This window comes from Dasypus novemcinctus, chromosome 24 (assembly GCF_030445035.2).
Source record: "Dasypus novemcinctus isolate mDasNov1 chromosome 24, mDasNov1.1.hap2, whole genome shotgun sequence".
In the NCBI taxonomy this organism is placed as follows: domain Eukaryota; kingdom Metazoa; phylum Chordata; class Mammalia; order Cingulata; family Dasypodidae; genus Dasypus; species Dasypus novemcinctus.
The window spans coordinates 39,830,359-39,849,406 of NC_080696.1; the positions used below are offsets into that span (position 1 = coordinate 39,830,359).

Consider the following 19,048-nt stretch of genomic DNA (forward strand, 5'->3'; position numbering starts at 1 on the left):
AAACATAACGAGAGACACAACAAAGCAGGGAGCAGAGGAGGCTCAAGCAATTAGATGCCTCCCTCCCACATGGGAGGTCCCAGGTTTGGTTCCTGGTGCCTCCTAAAAAAAAAAAAGAAGACCAGCACATAACAAACAGACACAGCAAATGTAAACAATAAGAGGGTGGGGAGAAATAATAAATCTTAAAAAACATACACACACACACATATATATCATACCATTGCCTTCTCATCTCCACAGTGTCTGATGAGGATCCTATTTTCTCCTATTTTCAGAATTTTCTCTCTACCTTTGGGATTTGACATTATGTATTCCAGAGTGGGTCTATTGGGGTTTATTCTGTTTGGAGTACATTTTACTTCTTGGTTATGCATATTTATGTTTTTCCTAAGAATTAGGAAGTTTTCAGCCATTATTTCCTCAAATATTCTTTCTGCCCCCTTTCTTACCTCTTCTCCTTCTGGCACAGCCATGATGTATATATTTGTATGCTTGCTTCTTGCTGTCACTCAAGTCCCTGAGACACTGCTCAATTTTTCCTTTTCTTTTTTCTATTGTTCTTCAGACTGTATGATTTCTATTGTCCTGTCTTCCAGTAATCAGATTCTTCTCTTCGCCTGATTAAAACCTGCAATTGTATATCTCTAGTGTATTTTTAAATCTCCATTATTGTGCCTTTCATCCCCATAATTTTTGTTTCTTTATAAACTTTCAAATTCTTCTTTTTGGGAAGCAGATGTGGTTCAAGTGATAAGGCCTCCACCTACCATATGTGCAGACCCAGGTTTGATCCCTGGGACCTCCTGGTGAAAAAGAGGAAGAGAAAGCATGCGTGCCTGTCCAGTGAGCCAGTGCCCATGCAGGAGGCCGAGTGCCCACGTGAGTGCCCATATGGTGAGCCAGTGCTTGCACAAATGAGTCACACAGTGAGATGATGACCCAACAAAAGAGAGACGAAGGGGAGAATCAAAGTGAAGCACATCAGCAGAGACCAGGAACTGAGGTGACGCAATTGACAGGGAACCTCTCTCCACATCAGAGGTTCCCAGGATCAAATCCCTCTGAATTCTAGAGGAGAAAGATGAGAAGACAAAAAGAGGAACAGATACAGAAGATCGCACAGCAAATGGACACAGACAGCAAAAACAGCAGTGCGGGGGTGGGGGAGTGGAAAATAAATAATGCTTTAAAAATTTTTTTTTAATTCTTCTTTTTGCTCACACACTGCCTTTTTTTTTTTAAAAGATTTTATTTTTATCTCTCCTCACCCTCTCACTGTTTGCAGTTGCTGTGTCTGTCTTATTTCTTTAGGAGGCACCAGGAACTGAACCCAGGACCTCTGATGTGGGAGGGAGGCACCTAATTGCTTAAAAGCACCTCCATTCCCTGCTCTTTTATGTGTCTCTCATTATGTTTTTCCTCTTGTGTCTTTTGTTGCATCAGCTCACAGTGCCTGCCCATCATGCAAGTTCACCATCCTGCTTGTCCTCCTTAGGAGGCACTGGGAACCTCTGCTCCCTTTCTTGTGTCTCTATGTTGTCTTTTTTTTTTTTTTTTAAAGATTTATTTGTTTATTTCTCTCCCCTCCCCACCTCCCGGCTGTCTGTTCTGTGTCTATTTGCTGCGTCTTGTTTCTTTGTCCGCTTCTGTTGTTGTCAGCGGCATGGGAATCTGTGTCTCTTTTTTTGTTGCATCATCTTGTTGTGTCAGCTCTCCATGTGGGTGGTGCCATTCTTAGGCAGGCTGCACTTTTCTTTTGCACTGGGCGGCTCTCCTTGCGGGGGTCACTCCTTGTGCGTGGGGCTCCCCTACGCGGTGGACACCCGTGTGGCACAGCACTCCTTGCGCGCATCAGCACTGCACATGGGCCAGCTCCACACAGGTCAAGGAGGCCCGGGGTTTGAACCGCAGACCTCCCATGTGGTAGACAGACGCCCTAACCACTGGGCCAAGTCCGTTTCCCTCTATGTTGTCTTGATTTTTTTTCTCCTTGTGTCTCTTGCTGCGTCATCTTGTTGTGTTAGTTTGTCTCCCCAGCTTGCACCAGGAACGGAACCATGGAACCCCCATGTGGTAGGCAGAAGCCCAATAACTTGAGCCACATCTGCTTCCTACATTCTTTTTTTTTCCTCCCCCTGCCCAGTTGTCTGCTCTCCGTGTCTGTTCGTTGTTTGTTCTGCTGTGTCTGCTTGTGTCAGCAGCACCCAGAATCTGTGTCTCGCTTTTGTTGCATCATCTTTCTGTGTCAGCTGTGTGTGCAGCGCCACTCCTGGGCAGGCTGCGCTTTCTTCGCACAGAGCAGCTCTCCTTATTGGGTGCTCCTTGCACTTGAGGGTCCCCTATGCGGGGGACACCCCTGCGTGGCATGGCACTCCTTGCGCGCATCAGCACTGCGTGTATGGGCCAGCTTACCACACAGGTCAGGAGGCCCTGGGTTTGAACCTTGGACCTCCCATGTGGTAGGTGGACACCCAATCCGTTGGGCCAAATCCGCTTCCCACATTGTCTTCTTAATATCTTTCATGTCTATCTATATTTTCCTTAATGTACTTGATTTAGGAGATTAGTTTGAACTTTTCTGATTTGTTGTTCCAAATTCTATAGCTCCTCTGAGGTTTTAATTGGTTCCCTTAACTGAGCCATGTCTTCCTGTTTCTTAGTATGACTTGTCATTTTTTGCTGATGTTTTGGCATTTGATTATTTTGATATGCTAACTTAAAGGTCAGTTTTCTCCTCTTGCCTAGGGTTTTTTTGTTGATTGGCTTTGTGTTACAGCTCTTCTTTGACACTTGGTCCGGCTTATTCTTTATACCTTCAGAGTAGCCCATGTTTAACTGTTAAGATTTTTTTAGGTATTCTGCATCTGAATTTTGCCCTAGATATGTGGTACAACTTTTACATTTGCCGTTTTAGGTGCAACTGTTTCACCTCCAAGAGAAAGCTTCTTTTCCTCTGTTCCTTCTCTAGGAATCTTGATCTGTTCTATTTGCTGTTGTGCAGAATTTTCTCCCCAGCGCTTATTTATTTAAGTTCTCTCCCTTACTCAGTACCCCCTTTTCATTATGCTTTTCAGTTCTGAGACCCTTCCTGACTTACAGCAGTTCAATTTCCCCCCACTTTTTTTTTCTCCATGTGCCTTTTCTTCCTCCGGTTTCTTTCCTGTTAGGATATCCTACCCCAGGGGAGCCAGATGGGCATAATCCAAAAAGGTCTGTTTTGTGTTTAGGTGGTCCAGCAAACAGAGACTGAATTGAGTGTGTTTACCTCTTGCCAACAGTTCTGCTGTGGTCTCTTTTTTCCTGGGCACACTTTTGTATGCGGCACTCCTCTGTCACTAGTGTTCTACCCTGGGTCTCTGTGGACTGGGTCCTTGGGTTCTAACTCTCTGCTCCAAGTGGCTCTATGGTCTGCTTCTGCGGCAGGCAGGCCCTGGGCTGTGCTACCTCTGTGACCATTAAGTTGCACTGGACTGGGTGGGGGTGGGGGTGTCCAGACTGGCAGGGACTTATATCTCCTACCTGTTTGGGGTGTGCTTTTTTTCCCCTTTTTTCTTCAATTCAGTGTTTGTGGAGTCCTCCTCCAGTCTCTATCTTCCTCCAGAGTTCCAAACATGTGGGATTTGTCCTTTTATTAGTTGATTCTGAGGAGAGACTTTTCCAGGGGATATCTTACATCGTCATGTTGATGACACCATCCCTGGAATTCTGTGAAAATGGCCCCAGATGTCCTAGAGCCACGAGCGACTCCCCTGTGGGTTTGTGAGGTCCTCACTTGAGTGACTTCTAAACTTTAACGGAGTCTCCCACTGAGTCTCCCGCTCTGATCGGGTTCTCCAAATAGCTGTCAGAGTGACCTTGCTAAAATGCAAATCTGATCTCTTCCCCGGTTCAAATCCTTTCAGTGACTTTTCTAGTCCTTGATAGAATACTCAAATTCTTCAAGTCCTACCCTCCTTCCCCTTCTTATAGCTTCATTCCTTTCCATTAGCCTATGAGGCTTCCTCTCTGATAATGTTCTCTCCCCTTTCCCTCCTCCTTCTTCCACTTCTCCTTGTTAACTCCCACTCTTCATTCAGATTTCAGTCTTCCCTATCCCCCTAAATTAGATTCCCCATTACATACCTTTATCAGATGCAGTAGAATGAAAACTTCCCTATTCTGTCATTGATCATGGGCTAAGTATTCTCCTGACATTGTGGAATACCGTGGTCCATTTGTCTGGAGACTCTTGTAGGTCTCCAGAGCCATGTGCCACCAGCAAGTCAGTGAAAGAGATTTTGAGTCAATGGACACAGCACTTCCAAACTGGAATAAGTTGGCTAGGCTTTACCATGGTTTTACATATAAAAGGGAAACTGGTTCAGAAAAGAGGCAGGGCTGAAAAGAATAACTAGTATGAAAGTTAGGACTAAAGGAGTGTACCCATGTCAGGTATAACAGCCCTTCTACCAGTTGCAGCATGTATCACCCTTTGGGGTCCAGTCCCATTCAACCTACTGAAACTGGACCTTGGGATGGGGTTGGAGTGGAAAACACTAGCTATTCTGTAAAAGTCTCCCTAGGACAACTTTTTTGTTCCATGGACCCCTTTGCCAGGCAGGTGAAACCGACAGACCCTTTACTAAGTTCATATTATACCGCGTATTATTTAATAAATATATCACACCCACACCAATATATCCCCACAAGAATTTTTTTAAAAATTTCAATTCATGCTCACAGATCCCTTGTTAAGAAACCCTGCCCTAGGAGATTCTGTTGCTCACTTAGAGTGGAGAAATACAGGTGAATGTTGACAGGTATGCAAAGGATGTTCTAACCTTATTGATATTCTTCATTTCCCCCTCTCCCCCCACCAGGGTCCCTTATCTGTTTGTTCCTTGTCTGCTTGTTGTCTGTTTTTTCTTTAGGGGGCACTGGGAATATACCCCATACTGCCCATGTGGGAGGTGGACACTCAACTGCTTGAGCCACATCTGCTTCCTACTCATTTGTTTTTGCTCATTGTTTGCTTGTTGTTTTTGTTTGATGTCTGCTCATTGTCTGTCTTCTATAGAAAGCACCAAGAACTGAATCCAGGACCTAACATGTGGAAGGCAGGCACTCAACTGCTTGAGCCACATCCACTCCCTTACTGGTAATCTTTAAGGCTTAAAACTTAAAAGTTACGAGCACAGATTTCAGAGTCAGACAGACTTGACTACTATTTGAGTTTCCAGAAACTCACTCCAAAGAAGTGATGTGAAGATCAGAGTACACAAGTCACTGGTCTCAATAGTACATATCACAGTGTGCATCCAGAGCACCTGGAGGGCTTGTTAAAACACAGGTTATGGGCCTCATCCCCAGAATTATTTATAATTCAGTAGGTCTGGGATGGTGGTTGGAGAATTTGCATTTCTATCAAGTTCCCCGGTGATGGACTGCTGTTCAATTTGTGAATCGATGATCTAGCACATAGTGAGGATGCAATAACAGAATACTCTGATATTTTTATACCAAATAAAGTGCTTCCCTTTATCTCCCCTGAGGAAGTTCTCAGTTGGTTACAATTTGCTATGTGGCCTTAGAAAATCATTTCTCCTTTCTGGGTCACAGGACTTACATCTATCAAAAGAGGGTGCTGGGCAAAATGACAGCCTTAATTATTACAGGAAAGAGTTCCATATCCTAAACAAGGTCCTACAAAACGTGCAGGGTTAAGGGAAGAAAATGAGTAACGTCTCCCGGGGAGCAGAGTCTGGGCTCAGGAAGAGAGAGCAAAAGGCTGCCTCAGAAAAAGCAGTGCTGCTGCCTGTGGGGAGAAACGGGCGCAGTGGGCGACACTCACGTCCAACCTCTGCTGTCGCCTCAGATGCGAGTCCTGTCTTCACAGCGCCTCCTCGCGCTCGCGTCCCCTCTCCTTGCCAAACCTGTCCCTTCCCTCTCGCCCTACAGCGAGTCTGACGGAAGGTGACTATCACTTCCGCGGCTCATACAGCGCTTGCGCCGAGCGACGGCCGTTCTTGCCCTCCGACGGTTGCGCGGCCGCCGATTGGCTGCGTGAGCACGTCTGCAGGAGGACGCGCAGCGCCTCGCTGCCCCTCCCCCCGCGCTCCTGGTCGCGGCTACAGAGAGCTGAGTCTGGCAGGCTCGGCCAAGTCAGAGCGGCCGCAGAGCGCCGGCCTGACCACTGAGCCTGTGGCTGCTGCCGCCCTGCGCGCCCTGACCCGCGACTCCGGACCCCGGCTGTCTTTGACTCGGCCCGCGCGCCCCAGGCCGGGCCCGGGCGGCTTGGCGGGAGGATGAGCGGCGGGCGGCGGAAGGAGGAGCCGTCTCAGCCGCAGCTGGCCAACGGGGCCCTCAAAGTCTCAGTCTGGAGCAAGGTGTTGAGGAGCGACGCGGCCTGGGAGGACAAGGTGCGGCGGGGCCTGGCGAGGGCTAAGCTTCGAGGAGCCGATTGGGACTGGAAGACGAACGGGCTCGGGCCTGCTCCTGTCCCCACCCGGGTGCGACCGAATGTTGGAGGTGGGGGCTGGGGTTCAGGGTCCAACCAGTTCGGTGGGGACGGGCCTGATAGCTGGGCCCGGGCTCACGGCAGAGTGGCCTAAGGGAGGGATCGCTGGGTCGTGCGGGGAGCAGCGAGAATGGTGCAGAGGAGTTGCCCCCACCGGGCAGGGCATGCGCCTGAACAGGGGATGAGTGAGCTGAATTCTGCTGTACCTCCGCCCTTTACTAACTGTAGATCTTGAGTAAGTTCCTTATTTTTTTCGAGCTACCTACATTATATGGTCTTTAGCATGAACAGCAAGGGTAAAAAACACAGGTAATGCTTGTGTACTTTCCACGTGTCAGGTGCTCTCCGTACATTATCTCATTTAATTCTCAGAAGTGGGATGCAGTGGTGCATTACAGCCTTTAGCGGATAATGAGGCGCACTAATAGTGAGCTGCTATTGCTTTACTGTAGAATGAGAAAAACCGAATACCCTAAGAAGTGTTAGATGAGAGAGGAGACTGAGGCCACCTTTGAGGGTGTGTATGCGTGTGTAAGTGTAAGGGAGGAACGCCACCACATGTGTGTGAGGAATGGTTTGGGGCTTCAGGATATCCTTGCTCTGTTCCATGATCTGTAAGAAACCATCAGAAACAGACTGATTCCAGGTAGCCTGAGAGGAATTTGCAATCTCTCCCTTATTTTTCTGAATTGCGGAAGTGGGTTTCTGTTCCTGGAGTTCCTGTAAGGGGGGGATGGGAGCCACTTCCTGAAGGTGCCCTTGTCCTGCCCCCAGCCCTGCCCCAACCCTCCACCCCCGCCCAGTTCTTGCAAAACCTTCTGTCCCTTTATGATCTGCTGTGTCATTTCTTTCTTTCCCTGTATAAGGATTGGTTTCTGGAATCTAGGGCAGGTCAGAAACCCAAGCCTTTCATGTCTTTCTATGAAATTTAGATGTGCTGGCACCTGCCTCCAGCACTTTCATTTCTAATCCTTTCTCTCTTCTGTGACTTACTCAGAATTCAACGGGTAGGAAGATGGTGTTGAGTGGATTCAACAGTCAACCCTTCTACTTGGGGAGACCGTTAGTGTAGGTCTCTCCTGGTCAGGGGAGTGGGTCTAGCTCAGTGGTTTGAGTGCCTGCTTCCCATGTATGAGGTCCTGGGTTCAATCCCTCGTACCACCTTTAAAAAAAAAAAAAAAAAAAGTTCCCCTGGTCAGGTAGCACAATTACTACCACGGCCATTTCACTTATTGCAACTTTTTTTTAAAAAGTAAGTGACTTCTCTAAGCTTCTGATTTAGAGCACTCTGGGAGTCATCACTTAAGATGATTATATAGATTTCTACCTATATAAGAGATGGTGCATGACAAAAGTTTGAGGAAAATATACAGGAACAAACTTAATCTGTTTTCTTGATTTTATTTTCTCCTGTAATTCAGTACTACTATGATTCCATTTTAGAGGTGGAGACCTGATGTTGACAAGTGCATATAATTTGAGAGCCACATACCCTTGCTTTTGGGGAAATTTTCCTGAAGATGTGTTTGTCAGAAAGTTTTTCTGTTCATTCCCTACTATGAGAAGCTCTCCTGTGGTACCCATGCAGATAATACATGCTGGTGCATTAAGCGACTTTATCTGTCTTTTCTACAGGATGAATTTTTAGATGTGATCTACTGGTTCCGACAGATCATTGCTGTGATCCTGGGTGTCATTTGGGGAGTGTTGCCATTGCGGGGTTTCTTGGGAATAGCAGGGTAAGTCTTGGGTGTCTTTCATGTTCATGGTATCATTTCTGTTCAAATAGAGCATTTGTTTTCCTCTCATGGAAAAGGCCATTGCTACTTTGGAGGGTTTTTTGTTTTGTTTTGTTTTAATTGAATTCTAAAGCAAAGAAGTGGCCCCATGAGGCACTCCTGGTTCTGGAGCAGCACTTCTCAGTTCTCAGACCTGGGAGCATAAAAGCTGGGCCAGTCCATTGATTCCCAGTCCAAAGTGGCCTCATGCTCTATAGAAGCCACCACATCACCTCTTGGTGGCAGACACTCTTGTGTGCTTAGACATGGTTTGGGCAGAATTGTTTCAGGTACCTACTTTTTTTTTCCCCCTGAAAAAAACAAAATGCATTTATTTAATATATTCATCATAAGGGCCTAACAGAGACTTAATTTAAAAACAAACAAAAACAAAAATGACATGACATATGTAGAAAAAAAGTATAAGCCATCTAAGGAAAAAATAAAAAGATAACACAGAGGCTGGACAGTCTGGGTCAGGGCTATTGGCTGGAGACTTGCTCTTGCACGTACTTCTTTTTTTTTTAAGACTTATTTTTTTAAATTTCTCTCCCCCTCCCCCCACCCCCAGTTGTCTGCTCTCTGTGTCTATTCACTGTGTGTTCTTCTGTGTCCACTTGTATTCTTGTCAGCAGCACCGGGAATCGGCATCTCTTTTTGTTGTGTCTTCTTGCTGCATCAGCTCTCCGTGGGTGCAACGCCACTCCTGGCCAGGCTGCATCTTTTTCGCGCTGGGTGGCTCTCCTTGCGGTGTGCACTCCTTGCGTGTGGGGTCTCCTGTGTGGGGACACCCCTGCATGGCAGGGCACTCCTTGCGCACCTCCCATGTGGTAGGCGGATGCTCTGTCCTTTGGGCCAAATTGTTTCCCTTGCAGGTACTTCTTAAAGGTGGTGGGTTTTTTCCAGAGTTTGGCAGCATGTGTGTTCAAAGGGCTATGGATGCTGGGTTTTCCCAGCAGGCTGTGGATGGAGAGAACGATGGTCCTGATGTCATACAAGGTGTTAGGTCCCTGCTTTTTCAAGGGAGTCAAAGAGTAGGAGGTTGGGCTCTCCATGTTTTATTGTGCTCCTGTGGACAGTAGCTGCACAATTGACACCAGTCCCTGGACAACTTATTAATAAGCCACTGAAAGTGAGTCCATGTGTCCACCATATTGAATGAAATATGAGCAAGCTATCATGAAATGGAATACCTGTGGCCTTTTCTCTTTTCACAGGGAGTACAGACTGTCACCTTCTCCCATGTAAAGTCGTGTTGATGGTTTTAGGGGTAATCCCACTCTTATTTTTCTCTTACTCTAGGGTGAAAAGACTGAACTAATTTCTGATCCATTTGGCTTGCCTTTTTTCTTAGAAGGTAACTAAAAAGAAATATGTAGTCCCTAGTTCTAAATAAGAAAGTTTTTTGATTTACAATACTAAGCAAAGCCTTTGTACCAGAAAACTTTCAATAAGAATATGTGCCCTACCTAACCTTGTACAGAGTGGGCACTTGATGAGGACTGATTGGTGGGCTGTGGCATAGAACCTGGAGTTCATGGAGGTCTTCTCAGGTTGGAGATGGTGTGTTGATAAATTTTTAGAATATGGTGACTTCATTTGAGGCTTCTATGAGAGAAAAGGCAGACAACTGATTGAAAATGTTTGTAGGAAAATCCCTAAGGGCAAGGGGGTATTTTTCATCACCCGAAGGCTACTCATCTAGGAGAGGGATAACACCGTCTCAGAGCTCTCCCCTCTGTTTGGTCTTGTGGGATTCTTTAAAAGATTTCTCTGAAGTCATCTAACCTGGAAGTGATATAGCAAGGACTAGAGCTAGTAGAACAAGTTTCTCTCACTCCACGTGAGTTCCTTCTCCCCTGCTCTTAGAAAGGGCCTGCGGACTTTGATTTTTTTGTCCTCTCTCCTCGCTCTGTCTGACGCAGCTGCTTGGGTTGAGATCTGGTGACCCTCTCCTCTCCAAAATCTTTGCCTGTACTAGAAAGGTAAGGCCTCAGCTTAGGAGAGCCACCTTTCACTCAACCCAACTTGCTTCTCTTTGTTTCACTGTGGTATAGCCACCAGTTAAGGTCTGTATTAGTCAGCCAAAAGAGTGCTGATGCAAAATACCAGAAATAAGCTGGTTTTTATAAAGGGTATTTATTTGGGGTAGAAGCTTACAGTTACCAGACCATAAAACATAAAAGACTCATGAAAGTCTTTTGCCACGTGTTGGAGCAAGATGGCTGCAACACCTGCCAGGGTTCAGGCTTCCTGGGCTCCTCTCTTCCTGGGGCTTGCTTCTTTCCAGGCTCAGGATTCTTACCTTCTTGGGGCTTTCTTCTCTTTCCTCACAACCAAGCAGAACCCTGTGTGCTTACTTCTTGGGGCTCCAGCTCAAGACTCCAGCATCAAAAACTCCAACAGCAAAAACTCCAGCTCTGTCCTTTGCCATGTCTTTTATCTGTGATTCATTGCCCCTTGGTGGGTGGGGACTCAATGCCCTAATGACATGGTCCAATCAAAGCCATTAATCATAACTTAATCACACCTACGTATAGACCAGGTTACAGACCTAATCCAGTATCTGTTTTTGGAATTCATAACTATATCAAACTGCTACAGGGCCTTTGTAGGAAAACCATCATTTCCTGTAGTCTCGTTGTTGGTTGATGTAAGACCTGAGTGATGGTTCTGCTGTGTCTGCCATGGTTTTGCCATGTCAGAGAGGGAAACCATCCGTTCCCTCCTCCCTCCCTGTCTCTCTCACGAGAGCGTGGCATGTGATTAATACATGCTCAGTGAATTCTTGTTAATTATTACTTTTTTTTTTTTAAGATTTCTTTATTTCTCTCCCCTTTCCCCCTACCCCCTTCCCTAGTTGTCTGTTCCGTATTTTTTGTAGTTGTTGTTGCATCATCTTGTTGTGTCAGCTCTCCGTGTGTGCGGCACCATTCCTGGGCAGGCTGCACTTTCTTTTGCGCTGGGCGACTCTCCTTACGGGGCGCAGTCCTTGTGCGTGGGGCTTCCCTGCACAGGGGACACCCCTGCATGGCAGGGCACTCTTTGTGCGCATCAGCACTGCGTGTGGGGCAGCTCCACATGGGTCAAGGAGGCCCAGGATTTGAACCACGGACCTCCCATGTGGTAGGCTGGATGCCCTAACCACTGGGCCAAGTCCGCTTCCCAATTATTACTTTTTTAGCTGAAATGAATTCTCATTGAGCCCCTGAAAACAAGGTAATACATTGCTGTTGGTATGTAGCTTTCCAGCACTGAAGTCAGGGTGTTTGCTGGGGATTCATTGTTTGGTTAAAATTCTTCCTGAATATTTTTTAGGATAGAATTTTTAAAAACCCATTTGAAAGTCAATCTTTTCATTGTCCTTCCCCACCGCCACTCCAGCATGTTCACTTCCTCTATGTAGTTCCCTCCCTCATTTACAATATGGAAAGAATGCCTATCCCTAAAGTTCAGTTTGAGCCCTTTCAGTCCTTTCCTGATGACCACCCCAACATGACCTTTGCTTCTGTGATTTCACTTTCTACTTAGTTGTGTAAGCTCTAGAAGGCAGAGCGTAATGCCTTTTTCTCCCTAGTTCTGAGTCCTGCACTTGATGGGAAATCAGTGTCTGGGTTGTTCTTTGGTTGACTTATTAATGCCACCATTTCTTTTTATTGAGCCAAGACTGTTTCTGACCTGGTGATCCTCATCAACAGTTTTTGTGTTTGAGGAGATAATAGATCATACTTAGAGTTTAGCTGGTGGAACTACAAGCCAGTGGGGCAAGGTAATGATGACTGAGTCCCAAAACTATCACTATACAGGCTGCCGTGCTCTCAGGCCTGTGTGTGAGGCCCAGTGTTTAGCAGACTCTCAGACACTGCCTTTGTTGGTGAATTGAGCATGGGCCACCCCTTCATCACTAAACTTCAGGGGCATGGTCCCAAGCTGATTCCCCTCTTTCCTCTTTGATTGCTTTGTTCAAGCTTTGCTGTCCTCCCTCCCTGACAGGATTCTGTCCTTAAATCTCTCTGTCATTCCACTCCCTTTCCACATCGCACCAAGCAACCACTTTTACAAAGAAACTCTTAGTGAGTCTCCAGGTATTCTCTAACCCTCGCTGTCTTCTGGGCCTCAGAGTGACATTTCCAGCTTCCATTAGTAGTCTCCATCTAGAATTACTTAAGTCAGCCTGTCCAAAATGAGACTCTTGTTGGAGAAATGGTGGCCAAATTTGGCTGGATCCCAAGATTTCTGGCAGAAAAAAATGTGACCACAGCAGGACCAAGCCAAGAACTGAACTTTGTGGGAAATCGTTCCGTCAGAAAACCTTTTCTTTTTCCTGAGTCCCTGCTTGCATTACCGGAACCATTGTACTCTCAGTCTCTGTCCTCAGACTTTGTTCTTTTTTTTGTTTCCTCGTTGCTAAACCAAATACATGCAATGGGTTGGTTTAAAGAAAGGGAAATTTTTGTGTGATCCATGTATCTTTAAAAAATAATAATAAAAGAAAAAAAGAAAGGGAATTTATTGGCTCACAGTTTTGAGGTTAGGAGAAATCCAAAATCAAGGCATCGTCAAGACGATGCTTTCTCCCAGAAGACCGTGGTGTTTTGGGGCTGGTTTCCAGAGATCCTTGGTTCTTGGCTTTTCGGTCACATGGCTGTGCACCTGGTGGCCTCTCTTGGCTTCTCCTTTCTCCAGGTTTGGGTGACTTTCAGCTCTGGCTGCTACCTCTGACCTTTGCTCTCTGTGTGTGACCTTCCCTATTAGGCCTTCAGTAAGAGGATTAAGACCCATCCTGATGCCGCTGGACCACACCTAAACTGAAGTACCCCATCAGAAGATCCTCTTTACATTGGGTTCTCACGCACAGGAACAGATCTGAGTTTAAGATCGTGTTTTTGGGGGTTCATAGCTCCAAACTGTCACAGTTCTCCTGAAGCATGAATGAAGTCTAAACAGTCTCCTGGCCTCTGTTCTGCCCACTAATGAGAGCCTGTACAGCAGGCTCGCCACTTAAAAACCAGACTTAAAGGTATACCCCACCCCATGGCCACCTTGCTCAGAGAGCCTCAGGGTCTCACACCCTCCACCTTTACAGATTACCTTCCTTGGTGTCACTGAACTGCCTTCCTTTATGCCAGCCCACACTCATCCTCTGCGAGGAAACCAGCTTTCTTTGTATATTTCCATCTTATCCTTCAGAAGGGATGTGGCATAAGACTAATAGCTACCCCACTAGATTATATGCAGTAACTGGAAAAGTCACAAAGAAGTCTTGACCACTTTAATAAAATTACTTTTACATGATGGCCATGCCATCTATCGAGCAGGGTAATGTGTTCCTGTTTTGCACTGCATTCTCATTCCTGTGTTAGCTAAGTAGTCCGTTAGATGGGTTAAAGACCTTCCTAGGGATACTCACAAACAACTACTTTCAATTCCACTCTCATTGCTTTTTTTTTTTTTAAGATTTATTTATTTATTTATTTTTTATTTCCACACACACACACACACACACATTGTCTGCTCTCTGTGTCCATTTGCTGTGTGTTCTTCTGTGACCACTTCTATTCTTATCAGCAGCACTGGGAATCTGTTTCTTTTTGTTGCATCATCTTGATGTGTCAGCTCTCTGTGTGTGCGGTGCCACTCCTGGGCAGGCTGCACTTTTGCGCTGGGTGGCTCTCCTTACAGGGCACATGCCTTGCGCGTGGGGCTCCCCTACACAGGGGACACACCTGCGTGGCAGGGCACTCCTTGTGCACATGAGCACTGTGCATGGGCCAGCTCCACATGGGTCAAGGATGCCTGGGGCTTTTGAACCATGGACCTCCCATGTGGTAGGTGGACACCCTATCCATTGGGCCAAGTCTGCTTTCCCAAGATTTATTTTTATTTCTCCCCTTCCTTCCCCCATTCCCCCCGTTGTCTGCTCTCTGTCCACTTACTGTGTGTTCTTCTGTGTCTGCTTGTATTCTCATTAGGTGGCTCTAGGAACCAATCCCTGGGACTTTCTAAGAGAGTGGGAGAGAGGCGATTACTCTCACACCACTCAGCTCCCTGTTTTGTTTTGCTACTTCTTATTTTCTCTCCTCTGTGTCTCTTGTTGTGTGATCTTGCTGCGCCAGCTCTCCACATCGGCTGGCACTCCTGTGTGGGTCCACATTCCTGCATGGGCTGGCACTCTGCGTGGGTCAGCTCACCACGTGGGCCAGCTTGCCCTCACCAGGAGGCCCTGGGCATGAAACCCTGGACCTCCTATATGGTAGATAGAAGCCCATTTGGTTGAGCCACATCCATTTCCCTCTCATTGCTGTTTTAAGTCCCATCATAGATGGTGGGCTGAAGGCAGGAACTCTCCTATTCACCTCTACATTGAGTGCAGTGACAGACAGTAGACATCCTGAAGTTTTCTGTTGGGAATTACGCAGGGAGCTGTTGCTTGCTCAACTAGGCTGTGAAGAAGTAGTTTAGCATGTGTTTATTCCATTACCATCCTCCATCCCTGCTCCAGCTAGGGCTGCTTGGAGGCTCATATCAGGCATTGGTCCTGTTTGGGATAGCTTACTCAGCAGCCATTCTAGTTGGTCTTACATCAAGAGGGCCTAGAGAATCTCTGTGTATTCTTTTCGCTTTTGCTGGACAACTAAAGAGAATTCCTCCTTTGAGTCACTCTCTCAGCCAGCTGGGCAGTAGCATTGAAGACCAAGCCATTTTTATGTTTTGTTTCACTTGCCTTCATATTAATCTTCAGGCTCCCTGTTTTACAGACAAGGGAATAGACCTGTGTTGAGAGACTTGCCACAGTCTTAAAACCATGAAAGTGAAGCTCAGGTTTGAGCCCAGGTCTTTCTGAGCCCAACTTGTTTCTTTCTAGGTCACCCCCTGCCTGGTAAGAGAAGACACACATCCACACAATTAGTTGTGGAACGCAGTGAGGGCCCTGCTAGAGCTGGGCAGTGGTGGTGGGAGGTCTGAGCTTACTGTTTTTGTTTGTGCTTGCTTCCCTCCCTCCAGATTCTGCCTGATCAATGCAGGAGTCCTGTACCTTTACTTCAGCAACTACCTACAGATAGATGAGGAAGAATATGGTGGTACGTGGGAGCTCACAAAAGAAGGGTTTATGACATCTTTTGCCTTGTTCATGGTATGTTAGCTGATTATGTGCAGCAATACTTTTTTTTTTTGACTGTCAGAAGGCTCCTAAGGGAGAGCAGATTAGCTCAGTGGTTGAGCATCTGCTTCCCATGTATAAGGTCCAGGGTTCAATCCCCAGTACCTCCTTTTTTAAAAAATTTAATATATTTTTTATTCAAGTATATCATTCATACATGAACATACTTAAACAATAAGTATAAAGTAAAAGTAAAAGTTGTGAACTTATAAAATAAACATGAATAACTTCAGGGGTCCCATACATCACCCGTCCACCAATACCTTGCATTGTTGTGATACATTTGTTTGAGTTGATCTTTTTTTTTTTTCACTTTTTAAAAATACTTTTTTAAGATAGTTAGATTACATAAATGATACATAAAAATTGCAGGGGCTTCCATATGCCCCCCTCCCTACCTCTCCCACTTACCCACCTTAACAATATACTTCATTAGTGTGGTACATTTGTTATAATTGATGAACACATATTGGAGCATTGCCACTAAGTGTGGATTATAGTTTACATTATAGTTTAAACTCTCTCTCACACAATTTTGTAAATTATGACAAGATATATAATAGCCTGTATCTGTCATTGTAACATTGTTCAGGACAATTCCAATGTCCCGAAAATGCCTCCATATGACACCTAATTTTCCCCTTTCCCTCCCCTCAGAACCTCCAGTGGCCACTGCCTCCACATCAATGATAAAAGTTCTTCATTGCTAGAATAACAATAAGTCTATAGTGGAATAACATTAAGTCTACTCTAGTCCGTCGTTCATTCCCCAATCCTGAGGATACTGAGATGGTGATGCCTACTCCATCTAATTGAGATGGAGCTTTGATCCCATGAGAAAAAAAAACCCACTGAAAGTAGTAGGGGAGAGTGTAAACTACAATGTAAACTATAATCAATGCAGGGGAGCAGTGCTCCAAAATGCATTCAGCAAATGCTGAGAATGTGCCACAATGATGAAAGAAGTTGATATGGGAGGAGTGGGGGTGGGGGGGCGAGGTATATGGGAACCTCATATTTTTTAATGTAACATTTTTTGTGATCTATGTATCTTAAAAAAAAAAAAACAGTTAAAAAATTGAAGAAAAAAAAAGGTTCCTCATGTTAGGGGCATGGCCTCTCAGATTATCCCAAAAGATGTGGCGTGATATGCCATGCAGGCTCCCTGTGATGTGCAAATCCAGGGCCTACCATAAGCATCTACACCTGATTTTCAGCCTTGGCTGCATATTAAAATTGTGAGACATTTAGAAATATATTCATAGCAGCATTATTCTTAATAGCTAAAATGTGAAAACGACAAATATCCATCGACTGATAGAAGGATGAACAAAATATGGTCAAGCTATACCATGGAATATTATTTGGGTAATAAAAAAGAATGAAGTACTAATACATGCTACAACATGGATAAACTTTGAAAACATTATGCTAAATGAAAGAAGCCAGTCATAACCACCATACATTGTATGATTCCATTTATATGAAATGTCTATCAGTTTTTTTATTTGAGGTACCGGGGCTGGGGATTGAACCTGGGATCTCCCATGTGGGAGGGGGGCACTCATCCGCTTGAACTACATCTGCTCCTGAAATGTTGAGAATAAGTAAATCCATAGAGACAGAGTAGATTAGTGAATGGGAGTAGCTAAGGTTAATGAGGAATAACTGCTAATGGGTCCAGGGTGACGAAAATGTTCTGGAATTAGTGATGTTTGCCCAACTCTGTGAATATACTAAAAACCACTGAATTGTGTGCTTTAAAAGGGTGAAATTTATGGTATGTGAATTATATCTCAAATTACTTAAAAATTATACATATACAAATAACCCTTATATACCCAGATCCTAGCCCAAACCAATAAAAAATCAGAATCTCTGACCAATAAAAATCAGACTGGGAATCATCTATCTATATTTATTTATATAATATATATTAGAAGGTCTGCAGAAGTTCCAGTGGACAGCCAGGTTTGAAAACCACTGTGTTATTTGATATGGAGCTAATGGGGTATGATGGTGTTTTGTTACCAAATTTGTTTCTAATCCTAACACCTGCTAGTAGTATAGTCTTCTTTGCCTGTAACTATAACTCCAGTCCCTGGGACTCAGATTGCTCTGGGTGGTGAGGATTGGGGGAGAGGTTTGTGCCCAGGCCGGGTTACAGACAGGTTGATTTCAGTGAAGTAATGTAGGCCTCCAAGCAGATTGTGTGTTGGCTAGCCTTTGGGAAGCACATTGTGTACACATTCTTAGCTGACATTTTTGTTTTGGGGAATACGGGCCTAAAAAAGCCATTGTTGACTTATAAACATTCCTTTTCTCCCTTCTAGGTCATTTGGATCATCTTCTACACTGCCATCCATTATGACTGATGGTGTATAGCCCTCACCTGCTCCCTGCCCTGTCCAAAGGACTTTCTTAGTTACAGCACAGAAACCTGATTGTAGAGGTACTCCATTCACGTGGAACCTAGAAGACCGATGTTTCCTGGACCAAGAATCAGTGTGTTGGGAATCACAGTGTTTTCTGCAAGGATTGTGACCTGAAACTTTTTAAAAGAACCATCCTTCTTTTTGGGAAGCATTTCTGAATTGTCCATCACCAACCATTTCTTCTTGGATACCCATCACTGAACACCCGCTTACTTATTGGAACTGGTTGTTTTAATTTGATGCACCTCTGGATCCGGATGAAACATTAATTTGTCCTCACTCTTCATCAGGTGTACAGTTTTTAAACTATCAGTGGCATTTCATGTCTTCTGAAAACAGTATGGCAATATGTGCATGGGCCGTATAGCACAGTACAAGCAGCATCTAATAATAGTTTTCATTGTAGAATGTTTTCAGATATTTGAATAAATCAAATCTTTAACTGAGTACCTGTTGCTCATAGCTGGTAATGCCTTTCCCACCCCCTTCTAGCCCCAGAACTTAGGAGGTTGACTAAAGGTGATGTTCCCCAACCTCATCCTTTCTTCCCCTCCCTTAGAAGCTCCAGCCAGACCTTTTCCCCTTTAGAGGGTGGGAGAACAGGGAAGTCAAGGGCTGCTGTTGGGGTATGCTGTGACCTTGGCTTTGTGGAGAGAGGTCTAATCACCTTCTCGTACCCCAGGACCTTTGACCAAATCTCTGCACACACGTGTCAAGGCCAGCTCTGCTTTGGATCTCAGCCCCTGCACTGCACAAAGATGCAGCTGGCCTCCCTGCAGTGAGCTAGGCTCAAAGGGTGTTATTTTACATTTGTCCACAAGGTGGCAAGACCAATGTTGCCAGGAGAGCCTGGCCAGGTTCAAATGATAAGCCACAAAGTGAAACTGATCTGAGAGCTGGGACTGTTGAGAGAAGGGCCTTGATGGTGGCATTAGAGGACCTGGACTGTCAGAAGTCCTCTGCTCTGAAATCAGGTAGTATCTGGACTGCTCAGGTTATGCTGCTGGTGGTCAACTACATATCCACTCTGCTTTCCTCTTCTAGGCCATTGTCCTACCTTCTAAGGTGTGGTTTTCTGAGTGAGACATGTAAATTTCTTGATGCTAATGGTTGTTTCTGCCCTTTGAATGGGGCTGGATAGCAGTGAGGGTGTAGAATGGGATTCACCAGGCAA

General features: G+C 45.3%; 1 protein-coding gene and 1 long non-coding RNA gene across 2 annotated transcripts in view; one reads left to right on the forward strand and one right to left on the reverse strand.

Annotated features, from left to right (window-relative positions):
- LOC131275777 (uncharacterized) overlaps window positions 1-5,984 on the reverse strand; it is a 29,190-nt gene extending 23,206 nt beyond the window's left edge. Inside the window, exon 1 of the long non-coding RNA XR_009183210.1 lies at window positions 5,834-5,984. This is a non-coding gene — a long non-coding RNA (uncharacterized lncRNA). The remainder of the gene's footprint in view (window positions 1-5,833) is intronic.
- Window positions 5,985-6,080: 96 nt separating this feature from the next.
- RAB5IF (RAB5 interacting factor) lies at window positions 6,081-18,321 on the forward strand. The gene is made up of 4 exons (XM_058287036.2): window positions 6,081-6,401; window positions 8,135-8,238; window positions 15,283-15,412; window positions 17,773-18,321. The coding sequence occupies exons 1-4, from the start codon at window positions 6,288-6,290 to the stop codon at window positions 17,812-17,814; spliced, it is 390 nt and encodes a 129-aa protein (XP_058143019.1). The 5' UTR covers window positions 6,081-6,287; the 3' UTR covers window positions 17,815-18,321.
- The last annotated feature ends 727 nt before the right edge of the window (window positions 18,322-19,048 follow it).

Bases quoted from the DNA above. Each gene is read 5' to 3' on its own strand.
- RAB5IF (XM_058287036.2), top strand. From the start codon at position 6,288: ATGAGCGGCGGGCGGCGGAAGGAGGAGCCGTCTCAGCCGCAGCTGGCC. The intron at 6,402-8,134 runs GTGCGGCGGGGC...TCTTTTCTACAG, and splicing joins ACGCGGCCTGGGAGGACAAG to GATGAATTTTTAGATGTGAT. The intron at 15,413-17,772 runs GTATGTTAGCTG...TCTCCCTTCTAG, and splicing joins CATCTTTTGCCTTGTTCATG to GTCATTTGGATCATCTTCTA.